The sequence below is a fragment of the Cottoperca gobio genome, chromosome 23, assembly GCF_900634415.1.
Source record: "Cottoperca gobio chromosome 23, fCotGob3.1, whole genome shotgun sequence".
Lineage (NCBI taxonomy): Eukaryota > Metazoa > Chordata > Actinopteri > Perciformes > Bovichtidae > Cottoperca > Cottoperca gobio.
The window spans coordinates 4758661-4783992 of NC_041377.1; the positions used below are offsets into that span (position 1 = coordinate 4758661).

The following is a 25332-nucleotide window of genomic DNA, read 5'->3' on the forward strand; positions in this document are numbered from 1 at the left end:
CTAACCAGCTAAACTTAGATTGTGAACAACTTAAACGTTACCTTTTAAACATTTGCATGTTAGCATTGTCATTGTGAGCATGTTAGCATGTTGACTGCTAGCGTAGCTGTAGCCTACTCTCAGTCTTTATACGCGACACAGATAGGCTACAGTTCATTTGTTCATTAAAATGCCTGTCTGAGACCTCCTCATTTCAGTTGACTTTGACTCTTTGTCCTTTTACATGTGTGTTTTTGTATTTACATTTGCTGTCAACAACTTATTGGCCTGACTTGATGTTGGAGCATGAGAGCTAATCTCGGCCTGAGCTCCAACACTTCTTGCAAATCACTTAACCCCCGAGCATCAAGTTTCTCCCCTTCCACTGGCTTATACTAGAATAAAGCTGATGCAAGTGATAAGGTGTTTTTGGTAAACAGAGCATTAGCTACAAGGATATCTTCAGGAGAGCCACATGAAACAGGGAAGAGTTTATGTTGAACCTTTGCCCTCAGTGAGTTGTGAGGGCTTCTCTGAGATTAGAAACCAGAGTGAAAATGAATGAGAAGATTTTTCTCCGACAGGAATAGCCTGTTCAGGTGATTTCTTTTGTCTGACTTTTGTCTCCGATTTATCCGCGATTGTCACCGTCTTGTGCTCACATACAAAAAATAAAAGATGTGGTTGTACATGTAAATTAAATAATGTGTATGAATATATTTATGTCACCAATATCCCAAACAAATATGTGACATATGTTAAATAGAAAAAAATGCTATTTTCATTAATTTATTTATATACTGCATATATTATAATAATTATATATAAATATATTATATAATATATGGGCTATATAAATGCTCACATAGCAGGTATGAATATATTTTCCCTTGACCTATATTAATTAAACATATATGCCCAAATGTGTTGTTTTCCTGTATGTTTCATATGTGTCATCAAAATATGGTAACACACTTATATAGTATAGTGTAAATCAAATCTCCAGATTTAATTAGATTAATAGGGAGATTTTATTTTATTTCATTATTAAGGAATACAAAAAAGCCAAGTAACAGTTTAAATTTTCTATTTCTATTTCTAACACAAAGCTGCTCGTAGTGTAACAATAAATAGTTACACTACGAGCAGCTGAAAAACTTTAGTTTCCCTAATTTCCCAGACTATCAGATATCTAATCTCTTTTGATGTCGTCAAAGTCAGCGCTATAATGTCAAACACTGTCTTGTGTTGGTTCCTGCCACAGAGTGGCAACAGGAGCTGAAGAGACGCTTCCTCAGTGAGCAATGAGCAGCAGGAAGACACGGGGGACAACAAATGTTCTCTCATCATTTTTTTCCCCCTGTGATCCTCAGCAGGTGGGAGCGCTATTTCTGCTGCAACCCAACTCCCTTTCATCTACACACAGACACATACATACACACAAAGAAAAACAGGGAAGTATCCGAGAGGTTCTTGTAATGCACTTTCTACTCTCGCTGCTTTTTTTAAATAGGTAGGTGACAGCTCCATGTGTCGACCCATAGTTCTCCTAATGTGGTCGTAAATCAGAACAATTGAACTCACTTCAAACGTTTGGGTTGGAAATAAAGAAAAGTGAACATCCGCTACAGCCGGATTCTTCTCTGAGGCCTGATCTTCGTCTGTCCTCACCTGCTGTTTGAAGTGTTCTGTCAGTTGTTTGCCATGTAATCCATCTGAACCACCGTCATGACCCAGCCAGCTCAGCAATAAGGTGACAAGATGTTGACTTTCAGGTCTGGACCTTTCATATTTGTACATGCAGTGGTGGAAAGTGCATTTACTCACACACAGTACCAAAGTACTGTGAAATAATGAAGTAAATCTAATAAATAATCTTCTGATTATAATTTGAACATTGCGGTATCAATATCTAACTTCCATCTTTCCAGTGTCTGCACCCCTGTCTTTATCCTCACAGTTTCTGGATCTTGTGCAGACCTTTTACAGTGGCCCTGTTTGGATATAGTGTCCAGAGAGCAGCTGACACATGCCTTCAGCCTAGTGGCCTGCCATTACATCCCTCTGCCCGCTGGTCTAACCTTGACGCTGCCCTCAAAGTTTCCCAATAGGGCGCACCGGGTGCCCCGAGTAGCCAACATTTCTACCCCGCACTTTCATCAGCTTGTACCGGACGAAAGGGGTAGGAGGTCAGTAAGATGACTGTAGGGGTTCTTGTTATTGTGTGCCTGGTTGTAGGCACCTAAAGTGAGATGTGTGTGTATGCTTTAAGATTATTAGGGGGCTTATTCAGCTATTTCTCTGTTTTTGGAATATATATATTTTTTATGTGTTTTCTACATGTTTTTTGATTTTTTGTGTTTTATTATTTATTTACTATCATGTGTCTCTTGTGACATTTCTGTTTATTTTGTAGTACCCTTCCTACCCCCTTCTTATTTTCATTTTATGTAATTGTGTTGATCTTGCCATGAGTTTTTCGGTCTTTGTATACGCTTTGAGCTTTTTCTACCTCTCCTGCACAAGCATTTGTTTACTTTAAATGAATGTATGTCTGAGGATATGTAGGTAAAAGTATCTTTTTATAAGTGAATGCTTTTGTGAACATATCATGTCTTTCATAAGAATTTTATTTTTTATTTGAAAACAAATAAAAATGCAGCAATTCCTTCAATCCAAGATGTTTTCCTCTTTTGAGAGACAGCTGAAGCAGCCTTGAATCAAGAGGGCTAAGGACAAGTCTATTTAAAAACAATGCAGCTATACACAGAAATAAATGCACACAAATAGCCTTGTAGGACATCAACATTCATATCTAATTGTGTCCCTAATCTAATCCTAAATTTACCCTGAAATCTAACTCCTTCAACAAGTCAATATGTGCCTATAATAGGAATTCCTTCTTTTCTTCTACAATTTGTCTTATATTCTAACGTTTTTGGTGTCTTGGTGAAATAATTTCATTGTAAATATTCCTGTGGATCCTGTACAGAATTAAAAAAAAAATAAGAAATGTGTCATAAACACAATATAGAAGATGCAGACAGAAGTATAAACGCCTGGCAAATGACTTAACACGGCTTCTATGGCATTTCCTGCGGTAGTAGGTGTCTCCAGAAGCACATTTTGCCATGATCACACACACACACACACACACACACACACACACACACACACACACACACACACACACACACACACACAGTCAGTCAGTTTTTTTATGAATAATAAAGCAACGACAAGTATGAATACTGACTTTGTCCACACGAGGGCAACAGCAGTTTATTTGTACACAGCTCTGCGGCTGCTGGTGTGCAGGTAAACCAGAATAAAATAGAAAATAATTTAATATTTCAGGGCAGAATATGAGTCTGCTACCTGATTGTGTAGAATATAAATTGGTAGAACATGTCTGGATTAAAATAAGATCATAAAGTGACTTCAGTGTGTAGTTAAGGTGTTGAGTTGCCCACTGTGGCTGACAGCAGCAGCAGCGTCTCAATCAATCATCTTAAAGCCTTATTCATTGCAGACAAAGTCCAGCAAGGGGCAGCAGAGCTTCACATCACACATCTCGGAGGGAAGCCAAGGGAGACACTTTGATTTGCAGCAGCCTGTCAAGACAGCGGGAATGAAAACAGGACTGTGAATTTGAACTTTCAAAATAATACCCACGTTTAATGTCCCGTTTGTTAATCTATCCATGCTTTTTGCACATAAAAGGAGGAGAAACTGCGCAAAGCAAGCCGTAGACCAGGGGTGTCAAACTCAATCACCATGACCAAAGTTTCCTTGCTGTATCAGAGTATCCCACAGGCAGCTTGGCTTGGAAAGCTCTCACTGCATCATACATGTCCGGTGTTTATTACATGTTCCATTTCCAGAGCTTTACAACACAGCACTTTCTGGTGTATGATGCAGTGATACACCGTCAGCTGCATCTTCTCCCGCATCCAACTAATCCGCTCTTTCACCGCACATCTAAGGCGCTCCGTCTGTCGTCAGTCCCATCAGTTTGTCCCGGGAGAGTTTCATTTCGCACACATTTAGAAATATATATTTTCCCGTGGTTGTGCCATGCATTGATTTAATTACCAAAACCGGCGGCCCAGTTATGATAGACATATGATATTTTCTCGCGGGCCTGATATAATTGTGGCCTTGAGTTTGACAGACAATGGTAGGGGAAACACTGATAGCGCTTTTAGTACTCGGAGAAGTGATATACTTAAACTCAATTTTATAAAATATTTGGCTTTTATGGCTCTCCCAGCCAAAAAGGTTCCCGGCCCCTGGTGTAGGCTGTATTCTATTTTCTTAAAAATCAATTAAAATCAATTATTGTTGAACAAGAATTTGTAGGAAAACAACTGTACAATGGGAGCTTCATAGGCTTCAGTAACTATGCAAGATGCCACATTATGAAATGGACACCATGGACCTTTCAGTGACTTCGTTAAAAACGTGTGTTGTGCAGACAAACATCGTCAAGGTCCAAACCTACACAACGCTGTTCTGCATTTCATTAAAAGGGAACGTACAATAAAACATACAAAAGACACCCAAAAAAGTCCAATAATATGATAAATTGTTCAGAAGGGATTACATCCTAATTACATTTTTATTTAAAATACTGTTCTATAATACTTGGGCTGTTCCTTTATTTCCATTATCAGCTGGGGTGGATGCTAACATGTTGGCTATAACCTCAGTCTTTTAGCATAATATGTATGTAGCCACCCTGTGCATATTCAAGACGTTTAATATGAAAGGCCCGCATTTTACAGGCCTTTCATATTGAAATGAATCAGTTTAAAACTGTAAAAAAAAGTTATCTGGAGACACGTGTTTTGTGTGTAGTCTATGCTTTTATTTTGAATGACAATTTCCGTTCTCTTTCGTTCCATTCTGGCCAACTTTACGCGCCTCCAACAGCACAAGAAGCACTTTGTCTCGGCGGAGGGGGTGCTGACAGAAGAACGAGGGGGAGGTGAAGGGGGACTGAATTGGACTGGCCCGGTTCACTTTCACCGCAGAGCCTGCAACTGGACTGGGACAGCGGAAGCCCGAGGAGAGGACCTGTGGGCGGGATTAAGAGGAACAACGTGGACCAGATTATCGGGGATCCCCTTTTGGATTGGGATACACAGGGACACTGGGCGGGGAGGGGGCCCGCATGATTCCTCACAATCAGGCTGTAATGATGGTGGTGATGCACCGTGAGCAGAGCGGTGGATTCCTGCAGAGCCCGACACACTGCACCGCAACCCCGCAACCGAGCGTGAGCTGCTGCAGGGTTAGACGTTTCTGCTTCTCTCCATCTGAGCCTCACCAACACAAAACCGGATTTTCAGACCTGAGCGTCACCCAAACAACCGCTTAACAGTCTACCTTGCAAGATCCATTCATACTCCACCCCGTCTGGGGGATGAGTCGGGGATTTGCAGCGGACGGAGAGAGCAGCTTTACCGCAGCGGTTTCGAGGTGCATGCACCGGTTGTTTTGAGCCGTGCAATAGACAAGAGGGGGAAAGATGTTGGTGCGATGCTACCGAGGAAAGCTGTCGGTGTGGGCCGCTCTGTGCGTGCTAGTGCTCTGCTGGTTTTACATTTTTCCCGTCTACAGACTCCCTCGCGATAAAGAAATAGTGGAAGAGGTGCTGAGGCAGGGGGAAGTATGGCAGAAGAACCAGACGGGCATCGATTTGTACAGGTTCGTCTCAGATTTATGTCTATTGGTTTAAAGCAGTGTTTTTGTCCTTAATGTTCCAGTAGGTCCCAGGCAAAAACAAAAAGGGGGGGCAAGAAAATGTGAAAAGATTTTCCTCTTTGTTTATGTTTTTATTATTTTGCATCAACTTTAAACTAAATGAGAATAATGCTATGTATGATAACATATATTTAGAAGCAAACATATCACCAGGAGTTCTTGGGAATAATTGATATCACTGAGAGTCTGTGAGCTCCTTTGTTTGTATTTGGGGTCCCTGAACATATGGGCATAATGTCCATATGTTCAGACTGTAATTGATATCCAATGGAAAGTACTTTAGTATTGCATACAAAGCCCAAATCTTGCAAAAATAACAACTGCAAGTGTACCAAAAAGGTTTTAATCTGTCAAAGCTTTGTAAGATATCTTACATTTATATATTGCAGTAATACCACAGGATATGCAAACGTTAACACTCTTTATTTAGACTCTGTGCAGTTCTTTCATTTTGACACAGTTTTTAAAAACAGATCAGATCAGCAGAGCATGCACTGTGGCTGCCTTGTTAAAATCTTATTCTGTTGAGAATTGACAATTCTCCAAGGCAAAGCCAATTAGGATAATCAGAGAAGGTGACTCCTGCAGGGTGGAGCATCCTACAGGGTGGAAGTGATGCTCACTTGGAGCTGTATAACAGTTTAGAGAGTGAAAAGGCTGAGGACAGTCCAAACTATTGAACATTAATATCCTTGTAACTCCATTTATAAGCTAAAATATGTGATCATTTTCTCTGATGTACAGAGCTTGATCTTACACAATGGTTCTTTGTCCGGTCATATTAGCACACATCTTACTTTGTCTCTAGGCAAATAATTAAGCAATTATTATTATAGCCTGTTTTTTTATCTGAATCCCAGCTGTCCTGTTGAATCCAATTTGTGATAGAGATCACCACAGAGACCAGACTCATTATTCCCCACATCCTCTCTGCACAGGAAGTTGCTGACTGAGTGCTGCGATCCGAGAAAGATGTTTGCTGTGACCAAGGTGAACTCGCCGATGGGCAAGGTCCTGTGGTACGATGGCGAGTTTTACCACTCGCGCACCGTCAACAATGAGACCTACCCTCTCTTTGTGCAGGTATGTTAATATTATCATTTTCCACTCTTAGAGCCACAGACTTCTTCGCCACAAGACACTTTGAGACAGGCAGCTGTGTTCTTGAAAAAGCAACTAAGACCAGATGATGGAAAGTGATTTTTCCTCTAATCAGCGCAATACGACACTGTTGTGGGGACTGTGGGTTTTAATTTGAATAGTTTTAATTGAATCTTTGGTGACCCATAATGGAGGCGGGCAGTGGAGCAGACAGACACCCTCGGAAGGAGAGAGGATTACTGGTATAGTGTTCTGCAGAGTGAGGGGAGTCAATATTAAGATGTGGAGGCTGGTTAGAGCAACAAGACACGGTATCGGTTAACCGCTGGAATGAAAGATACCCATTTTACTATTTCAGTTTTCCATTAATCACCATGATGTGCATCTTTCAATTTGTGTTTCTATAGCAAACTGATATGATACAGTTGGAAAGTTGCAGACGAGGACATCCTGCTCAAAAGCATATGTCCTGTCGTGTTATTTTTCCACTTCGGTCTAATCTAAGATAAGGATGTTTAAAGCTTCTGTTAAAAACTGGAGGAGGATGTGCCTGAAGTGTCCTCCCAAGTTATTTACCCTTTCCTTTCTACGTAGAGAATGTAACATTATGCAAAACTCAACCTAGAGTGTGTATTTATGCATATGTATCTGTATACAGATCAAGGTTATTTTTACATGGCTTTACATGCTGTGTGTGGGTGCGCATGTGGATGAGGGTGTTTGTCCCTGGAAACAGGACAGAATGAGACCCTCTGTTGTAAGTGCTGTTGCCTTGGTTTTTGTATCCAGGGGCAATACATCTCACTAATGATGAAAATTGGATCTCTATTACTGATGCCACAGATTTGCAGTTTAATATCCTGGTTGGTAAATGCAATGAATTTGTGACCCTAATTTGCAGGCGTGAGCCGCGCATGTTCATTCATTGGCGATGGGGGAGGTGAGGGCCAATAAATAAAGAAATGAGAAGTGGCTGAGCTGAACCACAGTGTGGGTGTGTGTGCATTAATGGACAGCAGTGTACACATTTAATGGTTTTTATACACTGTTTTATTTGCTGATTTCATGCTCTTATTTTATAATGCACTGGTTCATGCAAATTAGAGCTAAAACAATGTATAGTCATTGATTAGTTCATTGAGAATATTACGATGCAAATGTTTAGATTTTGATCATTTTGCAAGCATTTTGCAAGCAGCAAAGCTCAAGATTTCAGATTTTCAAGCTTCCAGAAAGATGAAGATTTGCTTTTAATTGATTGTAAACTAGATATTTGAGGATTTCTGACTGCTGTTTGGACAAAAAAAAGCAATTACCCTTTTGTTTCTTTCTTTTTGTACTGTTTTGACATTTTATTGACAAACACATGAAAATTATCGTTATTTGTGGCCTTAAAACAAAAATCCTATATTACCATTTACAAGTGGTTTTAAGATCCACTGCTGAAATATATGCCACCACTAAATATGATTTTTTACATTTGAAAAATTCAACAGCAATTTGGCTTCCCAGAGGAAATGACCAGGTTTATTAATCTACTTTATTAGGGTGGTGGTAGAATCTATGAAGCAGATATCGCGAATCCTCAGTGAAGAAAGCCAAACATATTTGTATGGTGACCTAAGGGTGAACTAACACTGTTTTAAATTAATTATAAAAAGTTCAACTTAAACCCATTTAATGCAGGACATCACTGCCCTTTCTCTTGAGTAACGTTAGCTAATCTTTACACTTACATCCATCACTACTCCATGTCACTGGGATGTAGCTGGTGGTTATTTTTCTCTGTGTCAGTATCCAGTGCATCACACTGCCTAAGGTTACAGTGGCACTCTGCTGCATTGTCCAACTTTGTGTTTGTGTGATTCTCCCATCTAACACATGCATAGCCTATTTTTAGTAGAGTAGTTGCACTTCCTCTACAAGTCTATATTGTGGCCAGTTGTATGTGTGTTTCTCAGAAGGAAGGAAACTAGTATTTAGGTATCAAGGATAGAGCGCAAGCTCACACACATATATTCTCTGCCTTCTCAACTACCAGTGCTGTGATTGCAGGTTTGAACACAGACAACCAGCCACACTTCACCAAGCTGGCAACAGCTACAGTATCTGGGCATCTGCCAGGGAATGTACCAATTAGGGCTTTGACAGTTAATTGCTGGTTAGTTCAATGGCTGAAACAGAGCATCCATACATACAGTTCACCGGACTGTACAGTAGATTCCTGTGAGGTCTTCTTTTCTCTTCAGCATCTTAAAAGGTTTTCTAACAAAATGTTTTTGTTCATTCTTAAATATCATGATAACACATGTGCATGCACATTGAGGATCAACTTTTCTCTCATATAATGAATCCAACGCTAAAATAACTAACTTTAAGTCCAACAGTAGTTGGTTCTAGTTTCGTTTCTCTGTTTTACACCACGGTAACTTGAATATGTTGGCTTTGGGCTTATTGGTCAGACAAAATAAGAATTGTGATGGGTATTGTTTCAGCAATTTCTGACATGTTATGGACTAACACATGAATGATGAATAATATGATGAATATTCAACATATTAGAAATTAAATAAAAATGATCATTAGTTGCAGCTAAATTATAATAAACAACCCAGACCTCTAGATATTGGATTTACTTTCTAGAAATAGCTGGACCACGTGCTACTGTAATAAGTGTCCCCCTCTCAAATGTTTTGCCCAACTCGCTGGTTCCCCTCCTCTGCTTGATGTGCTGTTAGCAGCAGGGTATTGTCCTCTGACTCAACCCCCTGTCACGGTCTAAAAGAGAGCCTGAGGCAAGGAGAGATGTGTGTGCGCTTTTGTGTGCGTGTATTCTCAAGTGTGTGCACTCCAAGGGGAATAATGAGCACAATTGTTTCCGCCATCTCGCTTAATCCATGCCTTCGACTTTAATGCATCCAAAGCAAAGAGAACGGACATTTTTGGCCCTTGCCTCATGAAGCGTGGTATTTCAGCGTTCTCTGTAACAGCTTTGATACTAATCTATACAAGGCTTTCATTTAGATGATGATAAGGTTGTGATTCCCACCCGAGGGTTTACTTTTAGCCCAATGGGTACTTTACCAGTGGCCAGGGGGTTGAAAGTGGAGAGATTGTGGAGTAGCTCAACTATTAACAGAAAATACAAATTGATTCAAAATATATATATCCAAATATCTAGTCAGCTGTAACACCTGAACAGTAGCCTATGTGGTGCAATGAGAGTGTTTGAAAAACAGTTAGCAAGCTAGTAGAGAAGGATAAACAGTTCCCTAAACGTGATGAATAAACATTTCAGTTAGCTAAAATAAATGAATAAGCAGTTCAGTTATCTAAGAATAATGGATAAAAGGGTCGTAATAATTTGCAAAAAGTATTGGAAACAGCTAGAATAGCTAGTTAAAAGTAGGCTAACTGATAAACAGTTGAAATAGTTAGTTAAAAGTATTGGTAACGGATACAATATTTAGCTAAACTTATTAGATAAACAGTTGAAATAGTTAGCTAAACGTATTAGATAAACCATTTAAATAGTTAGCTAAACTTATTGGATAAATAGTTTAAATGGTTAGCTAAACTTATTAGATAAACAGTTGAAATAGTTAGCTAAACTTATTAGATAAACAGTTTAAATAGTTAGCTCAACGTAATGGATAAATAGTTGAAACACCCAGCGCTGCCACTCAAGTGAAAGTACGAATGCAAATTTAACTGACCTAAACATTGAAAGTTCAATTTTATAAAAAATATCCACTTTTATGTAATTAATGGTTAAATAATGTCCAGTTTAAGATCAGTTCAAATGAACTCCTTTGACAGGGAGTATGAAGGGGTACTGGAGTTCATCTGAAGGCTGTGGGGGTTCTTCAGAAGCTTTAGAAACCACTGTGGGGACTAGTCACAAACACTCTGCAGAGGCAAAAGCAAAGACATTTACTAGAGCACACATTTGATTTATAATGGAAGAGTAGGAGACAACATAACAATGTTAGATATGTTTGTTTGTTTCCGTCTTTGACATTTGCTTTTTTATGAGAAATAATGTTAGTACATGTAGCTCAAAGATCACATTTACTGAGTTGTTCTTGGCCCCATTACAGGCATGAGAGAAATGTTTTTTGCTTGGCAGTACATCCATTTTTTTTATGCCTACTTAGTATTTTGGATCACATATAATATAGACTTTGTTCTTGGAGAATATGCCAGAAACGGAGTCTGATTGATAAGCTGTATGACCTCGACTTGATTTTGTCCACTTCCTCGCCTATATGTCTACGCTGGTTTGTCCGTCAGCACTTGAGTCTGTGAAGGGAAATTAGAAGGAGTCTATAGTCCAGTTCTTTGCTGGGTGACTCAGGGTGACTCATGCACCTGCCTCAATTTTGGGATCTAGGTTGAGAGAAAATGAATATTTGTTTGTATACATGTGTGTAGGTGGTTTTGTGTGTCCAGGTACTTGTGTGTACGCTAACAGAGCTTCATGTTTCCCTCTGCCCAGGAAAACCCTCTGCAGCTGCCCCTGAAAAAGTGCGCGGTGGTGGGCAATGGTGGAATTCTCCGGCACAGCAAATGTGGACGGGAAATTGACCAGGCCGACTTCATCCTGCGGTGAGAAACAAGGGGACTCTGTGGGGCTTTTAGTGCAAGCGTGTGCTTTGTATATGACTGCTTCACTGCGCCTCCAAATGTGAATATGCCGTGCCCAAGAGAGTAGCCAAACATCATCAGCCATTGGTGTTAATGAGAGCTGGTGTCGACTGTAACCAAGAGAGAAAAGCACGGACAGAAAAATGGGCCACAGCTAAGGCAAGAGAGAAAAGAGGTTAGGTGTGAGTAAGCAAAAATAGGAACAGACTAAGATGAGCGAGGAAGAGGAGTTGAGCAGAAAGGCATAAAGCAGAATAAAAGCATCTGTTTGGGCAAAATAGAAGGAGAAACTCATTGAAGCAAACTAGATGCTGGATTTTAAAATATTATATATATATATATATATATATATTTTGAATATGAGATAAAGGTGTTTTTCTGTTTTGAAACAAGTAATCAAAGATGCATTTGTATGGGTCTTGATTGAGGAAGAAATCCCCTCTAAAGCTGTAATCTTCCCTGAAAATGTGACAAATACGCCAGACTGTGTTTTTAAATATAGACCATGAGTGTAATGAAATGTGCATGACATTTGAATTCCAACACAAACAGAAGGCTCTTTGAGAGCACTAGAAGAGAGATGTGATTTCTTCTTGATGGTGTACATGTAAAAAGATTCAGATGATAGTGGTAGATCAGATGTGCATGGGAGCAAGCCGAATGTTTTTTTAACAGAGTGTCTCTCAACACTAACCCTCAGAACAAACAGGGAGCATCTGATACTGGCAATGACTGTAAACTGTCTTAAACCAGTAGATGCATCTAAATGCACAGCAAAAATAAAGTTTTATCCAAATGATGGTAAAAAATACCAGCAAGGCAGCATGCCAGTGAGTGCCTGTGTTTGTGCACATATTTAGATTATTAAATCATATCGCTGTTTTTTTGTCTTATTATCACTGACCCGCTTGGCAAGCCTTTTTTCCACTGTTTCTTGTTATTGTCAGTCTATGCAATTATGTAAAGGCTTAAACAGTCTCTTGCTCCGAAGGCACTGCAACTAAAGGACTTACAATATGTCCAAAAATGTGAATTTAACTGAAGAAAAGACCACATCTGCCTTCAGCAACATATTGCACTCTCGGCCATAATTGCTACCAGCCATCAACAAACCCACTCGTAATGTCATAACAGATTTTCCCTAACTCTACCCGGTTTCTGAGCATCTGAGAAAGTGTGTCCTCAAATGCACACTTTAATACTTTATTGTCAAAATTCCAAATTGGTTAATTTTCAATAAATGCAATGTACTGCAAATCCAATCTATGCACACATAATTCTATTTTGGGGTCAAATATGGATATATATAAGTTGAAATGGACTATTAGAATAAAAACATTTTACCAGCCAGTCCACATCACCGTAAGTTTTTACTTGGTAGAGATAAGAAAACATCATCAGTTGGCCAGACAAATGAAACTGGAGATAGAGTAAGATCAGAGCATCAGGTAGTGACCCAAAAGATAGCTGAACGGTTACTGAGACAGCCACATCTAAACTAACGCGGGTGCTTATCAAACCTGTGGGAGCAAAGCAGGGCTGATAAACCCCGAGAGAGGAAACACTAAAGCAAGGATACAATGACATTTTTCACAAAAACAAAGAATTATTAATAATCGAGTTGTTCTTCATTTCCTCCATCTGCTGATAATAAACAGCTCTGATGTGATTAAGCACATATGAGTTTCAGTATTTTTCTAGGAAAACAATGATCTGATTTCAGCTAGAATATGTTCTGGTTTCTTCACTCCTCTATCACCGTAATCTGAGTGTATTTGAGTTGTAGACAAAACAAAGACATTTGAGGACGTATTATAGACCAAACAAGTATTAATCCACATTTGGTTCACGTCATGCTGATGCTGGAGAACAGAATGTTCTCTTGTCGCAGCCTCTGAGCATCCTCCATGCTCTCTTATGATGGGGTGATGTATTCATCAAGACGTGCTGTGAAGAAGTGAGGATGAGCTACTCACAGAGACCCTATATACAATATTCAAACCCCAATGAGCTCCCAAAGCGCTAGCTGAACTGTAGAAACGCGTTTAATACGTTACTCCGTCGTCAGGGATAAGTTTAACATAGGTTATGAATAGGTTATCCACTCGTTATCAATAAATTGGCTGTAGGGTTCACCGTCAGCCGACGTAAATGTAACGTACCTCTAACGTAGTCACGTACGTATTCACGTTTGTCTAATGTAACGTAACTTATGTGTAACTGCTGCATAACTTATGAAGCACACGTTGGGTACGTCCGAAAAGTTTGAACACCCTCAAAACATTTTCACAGACTCAGCGTTCAACAACGCACCCCAGCGTAACACAGTGAGCTCTTAACGAATACTACTCATGCCTTCCCTTATATCAACGTACACCAGCGTATTGCCGATATTTTGGATACGCCATATTTTTGTATACGTTATGCATTCGTCTGATACGTTTTGCATAAGTAAGTGATACTCTATCAATAGGTTAGACATGCGTATCTGTATGCGTTCACTTTTACGATCCGATGAAAAGTTGGACGTATTTGGACAAATTGTGAGCTATTTTTCGTATACGTTTCCGCCATACCAATATGTGTGACAGGGCCTTAATCAGGAAGTACGGACTTCAATGAAACCTTTAATTGTTCATACTGTCAGTGCTTGAATAACTTTATATAAATCATAATCATGGGCACCAATTTTCAGGACATTGTGTATGTTGAGTGTGTGTGAGATGTTAAATATCCCATGTGTGCTTTGTTCATTCAGGTGCAACCTTCCACCGCTTTCAAAGGACCATGTGGAGGATGTGGGAACCAGAACACATCTGGTAACAGCCAACCCCAGCATCATAGAGAAAAGGTGATCATTCAGAATCAATTCATAAATGTACAGAGTAGGTTTGAGCATGCAGAGCTAATCAGTGGTGACGTCAGGAGATTTACTGTTTTCTGTTTGATTTTTATAGAAACAATCATTCAAACTTTATGTGGTACTTAAAAGTGGAGTTTACAATTAGCTTTTTAATGGAGGCTTGAATGGAAATTTCAAATATGCATTAGTCAAGGCAAGCACAACAACAATAATAATTCAAAGTGCTTAAAATGTGACATGAAAAGGCATGAAGACAAGATATAAAGGAAACACAAGGCAATGTGAAATACACACATAGATAGGACTTTAAAAGAGAATTTAATGAAGCAAATTAAACAAGAATTTGCTCAATGCCGGTTTATTGTAAAACATCTATCGGTATATTAGCAAATTCTTTCAATTTAGTGGGTACATGTCACAACCACCCATCCTGCTGCTATAGTGAAATCTGACAACACAGGAAGCTAATTCTCTTACTGAACAGGCAGAAAGGAAGCAGACAGCTCTACAGGTGAGTATTCCATCACATGAGGTACTTAGCAGTGAGAATAACTGCCACTCTTCCTCTGTCTGTCAGATTTCAGAACCTTCTGTGGTCGAGAAAAGCTTTTGTTGACAGTATGAAGGTCTACGGCTCCAGCTACATCTACATGCCAGCGTTTTCTATGAAGCCTGGAACCGACCCGTCACTGCGAGCGTATTACGCCCTGGCGGACACCTCCTCCAACCTCACCATGCTCTTTGCCAACCCAGAATTCCTGCGCACGGTGGGTAAATTCTGGAAAGCCCGCGGCGTGCATGCCAGACGCCTCTCCACGGGGCTCTTCCTAGTCAGCTTGGCCTTGGGGCTGTGCGAGGAAGTGACGGCCTACGGCTTCTGGCCGTTTTCCGTTGGCCTGGACGAGCAGCCGGTCAGCCACCACTACTACGACAACATCCTGCCATATAAGTGGTTCCATGCCATGCCTGAGGAGTTTGTCCAGCTATGGCAGCTGCACAAAAGCGGCACATTGCGCATGAGAGTGGGATGCTGCCCCCCTCAGGATGGAGGTAGTTAGGGCTTCCTGATGAGTGAAGCTATAGTCAGTTTAGTAGGCTACAGGAAGTGGATGAAGACATTTAGATTGTGAAGTGGCAGGAAGTTGTGCGCATATTTCCACTGAGGAACCTCGGCACTGCATTTGTGTCCATACACACTCCTGCTGTCCCCTCCCCTAGTTAATCCCTAATTATCATGAGAATGTCCTCCACCGAGTCCAGCTGCATCAGGGACAGAATACAAACTGACACATGCAGCCAAACACACACACACATTCCCCAAATTTGCCATACCTCCTCTTCTATTTTCTGAAATTGTGTCTGTGCATGGATGTTTGTTGTGGAAAGCCTCAGCTGGGATTGAAAGTGTTTGTGGTTGGATGGGTAGGGGATGTTTTTATGTTGTTTCTTCTGTGTACTGACCACTGTATCTGACTGACATATGGGGCAGCTGGACCAAACCCCCCTCTGGGTCTTTGTTAAACAGAGACAGAAGGAGTGGAGGACCAGGGGGAATAATAAAAGGTACTGAAAGACAGGCGAAATACGAACAAGAGAGAGATAATGGTATCCTGGTACCTAGAAGCTTGAATAGGACTGAAATTTAATGGAGGGGGGAGAGACTCGCAGGGGGGAGAAAGAGTGAAAGCTGGCTGGTATGTGTATGAAAGGATTTTTCCCTCTCTACTTTTCTTCAACCAAGCGCTTGATTGGCATTCACTGTTGCCAAAAAGAGCTTCAGTTCAGGAGCCATTAGAAATGGAGTCTTAAGTACTATACACCACAGAATGTTTAGCCACTGGAGAGGGACATTGAGTACACCCTGGTGTCCACGTATTGTTTTTTGCCAAATGTGATTTTCGGGATTAATGTGGAAAGAAAAATGTCCAGTGGCCATGAAGTGAAGAAAGCATTATCCAAATATATAATCAGAAATTAACATTTGTTGCAAAGGTATCTCACCTGGAAGTGGACATCGCCACCAACTATTTGGTACGATTCCCTCTCACGAAGGCTCCTTGGGTAAAAATAAAATAAAAAACAGCCCTGCTTCTTTAGAGGTTACCAAGTCATCTCTTGGAATCGGTACTTGCCAAGCCAAGTGAACAGTGCTCTCTTTGATGCCCACTCTCGCACTGTCCTTGTTTTCTCAGATGGCGAGACACTGATATAAAGAGAGGTAGTGACAGAAAAAGACTTGAGGACTCAATGTCACAAAGTGGCATTTTAATGCCTGACTTTTTCTTTCAACGCTGAACACCTTATTGGGTAAATCGTGAATTATTCATGTGGTTATTATCATTTTTGCATCTGGGTGCAGGAAGAACTGAGCCTCTGTCCTGTGCTTCTTTTATAATTGTGATTTGTTTGTTTCTTTTTTTTTATGCACAAGGGAAAAACAACTCGCTCATGTAGAAGCCAACACGACAGACACGACAGTTTTTGTTTTGTTTTTACTTGCAGGCCTTGCAGATGGGAAACTTGATTAGAAATTACTTTCTGTTATTTAAGAGTGATAAATGTGCTCGTGCCATATTGTCGATACTGTAACAAAGGATGACTGCATGGAAAGTGCATGGAGCGTACCACAAACCTTGAAAAGACTCCTTGGAGTCAAGGTACAGAACATGTCGATAGTTTAGTGCTTTCTGCTTTTATTTTACTCCTTTTAGGTCCAGTGCCTTTTGAGCTGTATTAAAGGCAAAAAGGATAACTTAAACGAGGGATATTTCTAATGCTGACCATGCTCTTCATTGTGTTTTGATTTGTTTGCCTCTGCGGATCAATCGATACGTGATAGTGACCCCGCCGGATATTGTGTAAAATTAACTTATAGAGAGCTACATAGTGCTGGACCAAAGTAATGAAGTGAAACAAATAATTTCATGTCCAAATGCACATGTGGCTCTCCGAGACTCGAACTTGATAAAACACTTTGACCGATTCGTTTTACCTATTGTGATGTTTCTTTGCACTTTTTTTTTATTTTTCTCTCCTGCCCAGTATTGTGAATGAGTGAGATGTGACATATCGGAATTTTGATTAAGCATGAGGATTTCTAAATGTGTATGTGCACAGATTGTTTTAATCTATTTCCATCACGTTCTGGTTCGTGCCCTCATTCCATCTGCTGAGTTTTCTTATCAAAAGGGAGTTGCATCTATCATGTGACTTCTAAGTCCATATTTAAAGTGACATCATACGTATTTAACAGTTTATCTTATTGATCTAGCGTCGAAGAACATATAAGAGCAATATCACGATCATAAAAAATCATATTAAAAAAATATCTTGCATTCCAATCACAGGTTTCATATCAAGAAGTCCACGCCAATATTTTCATAATCATGCTTGTTTTTTTATCGCATATTGTTACTATCACATCTCTGCTGGAATAGTGCATCATTTTGGGAAATTCACTTTTTTTTTTGCTGAGAGTTTGATGAAGATTGATACTGTATGGTAAATGTGAAGCTAGCAGCCGCTTAGCTTAGCTTAGCGGAAAGACTGGAAACAGGGAGAAACCGCTAGTTTGACTTAATTTACATTGAAAGGGAGATGATTTGTTGCGCTGATCTGCCGACAGTGAAACCGCCGAGCTCGTAGCCACACTGGGAGCCTTGATCTATCTTTACCGATACCGTGAATAAGTTCAGAACAAATAAAGTTCCAGTCATTAAGCTAAGCTAACTGGTTGCTGTTCCTTCATATTTATCGCACAGATGTGAAAATCCTAATGTCAAAGTATTTATTTAACCGCTGCCAGCGTTAACACGAGGTCTGGGAAAGTAAAGCGGAACAGGACAGAAACTAAATGGCACGTACACAATGGCAGTATTGTCCATTTTCTTGGACACATCTAGCAAGCTAAAGTATGTGTGGCTGCAGGGTGACCAATTGGTTAGAGTCTAGTCATGGAAAGGTCACATGTTTAATCCACGTAGCAGCCATATTACTGGCTGATCTCTTACATGATTATCACTATGAGAGCTACCACTGTGTACGTGGCAAATGATTAGTTCTGTGGCCTTCTTTCACCTCATGATAACGTTTTCTACTGTTTGTTGGGAAAACATAAAGTTCATACTGATGTCAGGTTTAACACAGCAGACAGTCTCTGATGAAGAGATGTTCTCGTTGGAAGCCAAGTTTTTCTGTCTTCACCTACAGAGTGAGGTCATGCTGTGTCACATTAAATTACAACCTTAATATGAAGTGGGTCAGATGGCGAATGCAAATACATTTTGGCATTTGTTTTAATCCGATTACTACTGATTGTTTAGCCAAAAAAAAAATGAGTTAAAGCCGCTATCTGAAGGATTTTTAATGTGATTATAACATCTTTCAAATCTTTCTAGTGACTTTTGTCTGTAAAATATAAGACGACCAGGGGGAATATCGGTTCCAATTCTACACAAAATGGCTTTAAAACACTTTATATAAACCCCAAACAAATATCAAACATTGAGTATATTATAAATTGCACTATATGCTGATTAATTAATAATAGTCATTCATTTACACAATTGTAATTGTGTTGATGCAGTAAATTAGGTTAAAACAAATAATAATTTGTAAAGGCTGTTTGACTCATTCTTTTTTTATCAATACCGGTCCAGAGGGCTCAACTTTCTTACATATTTAAATATTTGATGTTATGCCAAGCTTGGTTATTTTAAACAACAGATGTAAATGTGCTTTATTTGCCTTGACTGACTGAATTTGTTACTTAAAAAAAAAAAAAAAAACTTCTTGAAAGCATTGCTGTTTGCGCCGACTGACATCTTCTCTGCTCATTCATGTCATCTGATGTGAACATCCCTGCCTGAGCATGTTAAAAATAAATCAGAACTGCTGTTCAAAATGGAAGAACCCGATTGTATGTGCCACCTGGATTAAATTGTGAAGGATGAATAAGAAAAAAAACTAATGAAAACAACCATATCCATATACAAGGCAAACACTGGTATCCAATAAAAGAAGGAAAATCAAAAGTGAAAGCTTTCAGCTGCGTGGTTTCCTTTGATTTTGGAGTGCCAGATGTTACATGTGGTTCTGCTGATCTGTAGGTGATTAAGTCTTGTTTTATAGTCAGATATCAATGTGAAGCAGAAACGCTTAGATTTAAGAAAAACTTTCCCAAAAGTTCACATTTTCTGGGAAATCATTCTTTTCATCCCATCTCTGTTCTTTCCCTTTGTGTGGGTGCACAGGGATTTTGCTACCCACATAGTTTGTTTAGTGGTTATGAATATTTTTGCTACAAGGTAATGTCATCATTGAAACTCTTTGCTTGCCTGCAGCCCGTTCTGCATGGCTTGTTTTCTGGGCCATGACATTTTAAAGATCTGTCAGCAGAAGCTACACAGCTGTCTCTCAGGCCCCATGTTCCCCGCTGGACCGTTCAGCTTCACACAGCTGTTTTTGTGATCAAGGCCCTAATTTGTCTATCTGTTGTGGTGAGATAGCTAGAGGATTGAGCATATTAAGGATGATAGAGATTTAATTAATGGGTGTGTTTGTGGGCTGCTGCATGTAAAAAGTCCTGTATTACTGTCGATGTAAAGAAACAGTTCCACCTTTAGGGAATGATAATATACTTTTCTTCTAACCCAGTATTAGACAAGTCTTAAATTGACTGTATACAGTCTGACAGCGTTATTGGATGCGTAGGGAAAGTATTAACTCAATTATACTCCATGCCATAAATAAGATTTGTGTGCATGCTGGCGGGATCGCATGACGGATGGCAGTATTGGCCTGTCAGTCAACCACTCTGGTCCAGACTGAAATAAATCAGTATCCAGAATCCTGTATGTGAAATTTTCCGTGTATAGACTACTCACAGTGGGACAAGCTAAAGGGTGGCAAGTAAGGCGTTTTTCTGGACCCCCTTAAGTCCTACAGATCACCAGGTTGGAACAGTGGACAAGGAAGAGCCCAGATGGCCATCAGTGTGGCTCACGTGCAGGACTACAGCGCACCAAGCGGCCCCTCAGCTCCGCTATTCTGCCCTCAGTTTCGGGGCTGATGGAGTCAGAAAAAGTAGCGAGCAGACCGGAGCGAGATCTGGACGAGGGTCGCTCCTGGAGGAGGCGATTCAAGAGGCTTGGCCATTCAAACCAGAGCAAGGGCAAGTAGCAACTGTAATAGCAATTTAAATGTCTACTGTTTTAATTATATAAGTTTCCTATGTTAAACAAGCCAACTGCCATTTGATGCTAACATAGGAGTGCCGGTCAGATCAAACCAAGCCAACTGCCATTTGTTGCTAACATAGGAGTGCCGGTCAGATCAAACCAGGGCCAACTGCATCCTGATGCGACTTAACTAACAAAAGACAGAACACAGCCATATGTTTTAGCACTGCTTAAACAACAAAAGACAGGACACAGCCAAATCCTGATCAAACTAATTAACTCACTGAGACAGAATAGTGAGGGTATCACCCAATATTCTGTTTTACATAACTATTACCTCACAAGCATCAAAGGGCAGTTTGGCTCGGCCCCCTGTGGTTTTTTTCATCACCTCGCCTCCAAACCAAATTGTATAAAATGCCTGTGTGTTTTCTTCTAACTCGTGCCCTTCCATAGATTACTCTGTATTCTGTGAAACTGGTACCTATTTGTGGCCGCAAATAAATGCACAAAGACAACTCTGTCTCTATCACCATTTATTTGATTTTATATACATCTCTCCAGAGTAAAGCAGGAAAACTTCCACAACAACTTGGTGTCAGAAGTGGGATCATCGCAAGTTTCGTCTGGAACAGCAGGACGCTGGTGGTCGCGCCAGAATTCTTGAAATTCTCCTCTACCTCGACATCAAAATTAAGGGAAGAGAGGATCAGCGCCTGACTGGAACTGACCTAACTACCGAGGTTTCCAACGGGGCAGAGGAGGATTTCGAGGCAGAGGACGAGGACGTGGAGGGCCTCCACAGAATAACGGTGCCTGTTTCATCTGCAACAAACAAGATCACTGGGTCAAAGATTGTCCAGAAAGACGCAACCGACAACAGGGACGCGAACAACAGGAATTCAGTCAGGACTACACAGCTGGAAACTGACGTCAAACAGACATTGGAGAGGTCGGTGAACACAGCCTGACAGGAGAGGAACATGCGCCGCCCGAAGCTACAGAACAGGGAAGTGAAACACACACATACACAAATTGTCAATGCTATTGAACAGCTGCAGGGAGAAGTTATGAAACCAGTGGGCACATATGTAAAATACAATGCTAAGAATTCGTATGAAAAGTTCCCCACTCTGTCTTGGACACCTAACTACGCATGATCCTCCATAAACTCGGTGAGATGTTATATTTCCATTTTAAAAAAAACAAAAACCTAAAGTAAGCAAACCTCATGACATTTTGTGAAAGACTATAAAGAGAAGTAAGGAGTTTAGGATCTCCCGAGAAGTAAGGAGTTTAGGATCTCCCGAGAAGTAAGGAGTTTAGGATCTCCCGAGAAGTAAGGAGTTTAGGATCTCCCGAGAAGTAAGGAGTTTAGGATCTCCCGAGAAGTAAGGAGTTTAGAATCTCCTGAGAAGTAGGGAGTTTTAGAGTCTCCTGAGGGTAGGAAGACCGAATCTTCTGAGGTAGGGAGTTTTAGAATCTCCTGAGAGTTTAGTATGGGTGCTAAACAGGGTAGGGAGCTAGAAGCTCCTGAGGGTCCGATCGTTAATGTCATGAGAAAGAAATATGGTGAAGAGAGTTTGTCAAATTTATCAATTTGGACGGAAATGTTCGGATTTCCAAAGGGTGGTTCTTTAAGCAAATTAAAAATAAAGGACCTAAAAGAGAAATTGCAAGAAGGAGAAGATGGTATTAGAAAGAACAAGAAAATTAAAGTTAAAGATTTAGAAATGATAGAATGTCACAGAAAGTGTTTGAAGTACTGGGAAGATGAAGCCGAGTGTAGGGAAAGACGGCATTTAGCTGCTGCTTTAAAGAAAATAAATGTAGAAGATAAGAAAGAGAAGAAAGACGAAAAAAGTCCGATGTTTGATCATATGTCCCACCCCACCCCTGCGCTTCCACCACCATATGTCCCTCTCAATCCCAACCCGCATAACCCATTTAACACACACACTGTCACGGCTTCTTTGTATCCCTGTGTAAAAGGCCGGCGTGATTCCCTCTTGGATGGCTGTCCGTTCCCACCTCTCCCAACTGTGCTATCTGCACCAACTACTCCTCCACCAGGACCACAACCACAGGCTGCCGCTACACCACAAGAAGCGGAAGGGGGACATCGTATCCTGCCGCTACCAGTGAACAGTAACGACAGAAAGATCACCATCCTAAGCGAAGCCTTGGCCCGAATAAACCTCACCGACGAAGAAGAGCTCCGTAAAAAATTCAGAGCAGAGGCCGACGAAGAGCATGAAAAATACAAATACTATCTTCGATCCCAGAGTAAAGATCTACACAACCAAACAACCATGAATCTCCCCATGATCGAAGTACAGGGACACCTAGGTGCCGCTCTTGTTTTCCGCCCATGGACCGTGGAAGAAATGAAGTCTGTAATCAAAGATCACCTCCCTAACATTGAAGAAAGCGGTGAGAAATTTGCTGTTGAACTTTTAATATTCTGTCAGACATTTATGCCCACTATGGCTGAATTACGAAAATTACTAATTCTACGCTGTGGGGCTACCAACGCCTCCAAATGGCATAACGAGGTGGCCGGTGATAGCCGCATGGCTAACCCTACATGGACGGACGCAGACAACAACAACTACACCATCGCTGTTACGGCCCTCTGTGAAAAAATTCGCACCTCCTTTCCTACCAAAGTCAACATGACAAAGATCTCTGCATGCAGCCAAGATGTCACAGAATCGGTTGTCGATTTCCTCCATCGCCTGGAGAAGGTGTTTAACGAAAACAGCGGCATCAACCGCCCCGACCCAAATAACATGGGTGCTACTCCAGGAGCATGGGAAACCCATCTCATCAACACCCTCCTCCGGGGCCTACGCCCAGACATTAGTGCCTCTGTTGTTGAAACATGTGTTGGCGTGTATGAAGGAGCCAGACTCGACGAAGTTCGCCGCCATGCCATTCACGCTGAAAAACGTCTCACAGCAGCTAAAGAACACTCTGAAAAACAAAGAAAAGACACTAAAGATAAAGCTCAACTCTGCATGCTCTCCACTCTAACAGCCTGGTCTCACAAGGACTCACAAGGAGCCCGTGGACGAGGTTTCCAACGGGGCAGAGGAGGATTTCGAGGCAGAGGACGAGGACGTGGAGGGCCTCCACAGAATAACGGTGCCTGTTTCATCTGCAACAAACAAGATCACTGGGTCAAAGATTGTCCAGAAAGACGCAACCGACAACAGGGACGCGAACAACAGGAATTCAGTCAGGACTACACAGCTGGAAACTGACGTCAAACAGACATTGGAGAGGTCGGTGAACACAGCCTGACAGGAGAGGAACACGCGCCGCCCGAAGCTACAGAACAGGGAAGTGAAACACACACAAATTGTCAATGCTATTGAACAGCTGCAGGGAGAAGTTATGAAACCAGTGGGCACATATGTAAAATACAATGCTAAGAATTCGTATGAAAAGTTCCCCACTCTGTCTTTGGACATCCTAGGTAAAAAGATTGTATTTTTGGTTGATTCAGGTGCCACTCACTCTGTTGTTAAAATTAGTGATCTGCCTGACTGCAAGTTGAGTGGCAGATACATCCATTCTATTGGAGCTGCGGGTGTTACTGTTAAAGAAAGATTCTCCATGCCAGTAAAATGCACAGATATAGGTGATAACAGCCACCCTTTTCCCTCATCTGTTAAACACAGTTTTCTATTATCATCAGTCTGTCCCATAAATTTGATGGGAAGAGATTTGATATTACAGTTTGGTCTCAACCTCATCTCCACCGATGAAGGTTTAGAAGTCAGACGTTCATCTCCCATAATGCTCAACACTGCATTATGGCAACCTGATACATCATTTGTGTATCTTTGGCTCCTAAATTTTCCTGTATCAGAAAAACTGATACATTTGACCCATCAGCGGGTTCTTTCCAATGCTGTATTCATGCCTAATGATCATTTGCATTGTACTGTTCATGTGGATGAAGGAGGTGCATCTCAATGTTTTCAGCAAGATTTTCTTGTGGATGACATTAATGATGAGATAATGTTGAAGACTATGTATTGGAGCTCGCTGCGCAGCGCTATTTCTGTTACTCTCACACCCCGCCAATCAGCGTTGTATCAAGTGTCAGGGGCGGTGCCACATGTCTCTCTAGCAAAAGCTCCGGCAGACAAATGGCAAGATTTGGGTCCTCTTGTTAAAGATTGGGAGTCAGCTGATGACTGGCAACCCACACACACATCATTTATTATGTACTCTCCCTCTAAAGACGTCTATAAAAATGACATCCACTGTACAGCACACACACTCCGCTCTGTAATATGCATCGACTCTGAAGACACTCCAGGAGTGCCTCCTACACAAGGTACATACTTTGCACATGTTTCTGATCTCCCACTGGCTTTGTCAGATGTTCCAAGAACATTATGGGCAGCTCACAAATATGATGTAGGTTTAATTCGCTCCGCTGATCCTGTGATTATCACTCCCAAATCATCGTATCGCCCAAATCGACCTCAGTATCCACTTAAACGCGACGCTATTGACGGCATTAGGCCTGTATTCACTTCTCTGTTACAGCAAGGCATTATTATTCCATGCAAAGACTCTCCAGTGCGAACACCTGTGTTTCCTGTGAAAAAGATTCGAGACAAACCACCTGATGAATGGAGATTTGTACAGGATTTACGTGCTGTAAACGAAGCCGTACATGCACGCGCTCCGCTCGTGCCCAACCCGTACATCATTCTCTCTCAGGTTCCTGCTTCCGCAATTTACTTCACTGTTGTTGACCTCTCCAATGCTTTT

At 40.9% G+C, this 25332-nt stretch overlaps 1 protein-coding gene across 1 annotated transcript; it reads left to right on the plus strand.

Moving 5' to 3' along the window:
- Positions 1-4959: 4959 nt before the first annotated feature.
- Positions 4960-19392, plus strand: st8sia1 (ST8 alpha-N-acetyl-neuraminide alpha-2,8-sialyltransferase 1). Its single transcript, XM_029462102.1, has 5 exons — positions 4960-5691; positions 6687-6831; positions 11348-11457; positions 14255-14347; positions 14937-19392. The coding sequence occupies exons 1-5, from the start codon at positions 5513-5515 to the stop codon at positions 15415-15417; spliced, it is 1008 nt and encodes a 335-aa protein (XP_029317962.1). The 5' UTR covers positions 4960-5512; the 3' UTR covers positions 15418-19392.
- Positions 19393-25332: the final 5940 nt, after the last annotated feature.

Excerpts from the sequence above, each read along its gene's own strand:
- st8sia1 (XM_029462102.1), top strand. The coding sequence starts at position 5,513 with ATGTTGGTGCGATGCTACCGAGGAAAGCTGTCGGTGTGGGCCGCTCTG. Across the intron at positions 6,832-11,347 it reads CCTACCCTCTCTTTGTGCAG|GAAAACCCTCTGCAGCTGCC; the intron begins GTATGTTAATAT and ends CCCTCTGCCCAG. Across the intron at positions 11,458-14,254 it reads CAGGCCGACTTCATCCTGCG|GTGCAACCTTCCACCGCTTT; the intron begins GTGAGAAACAAG and ends TTGTTCATTCAG.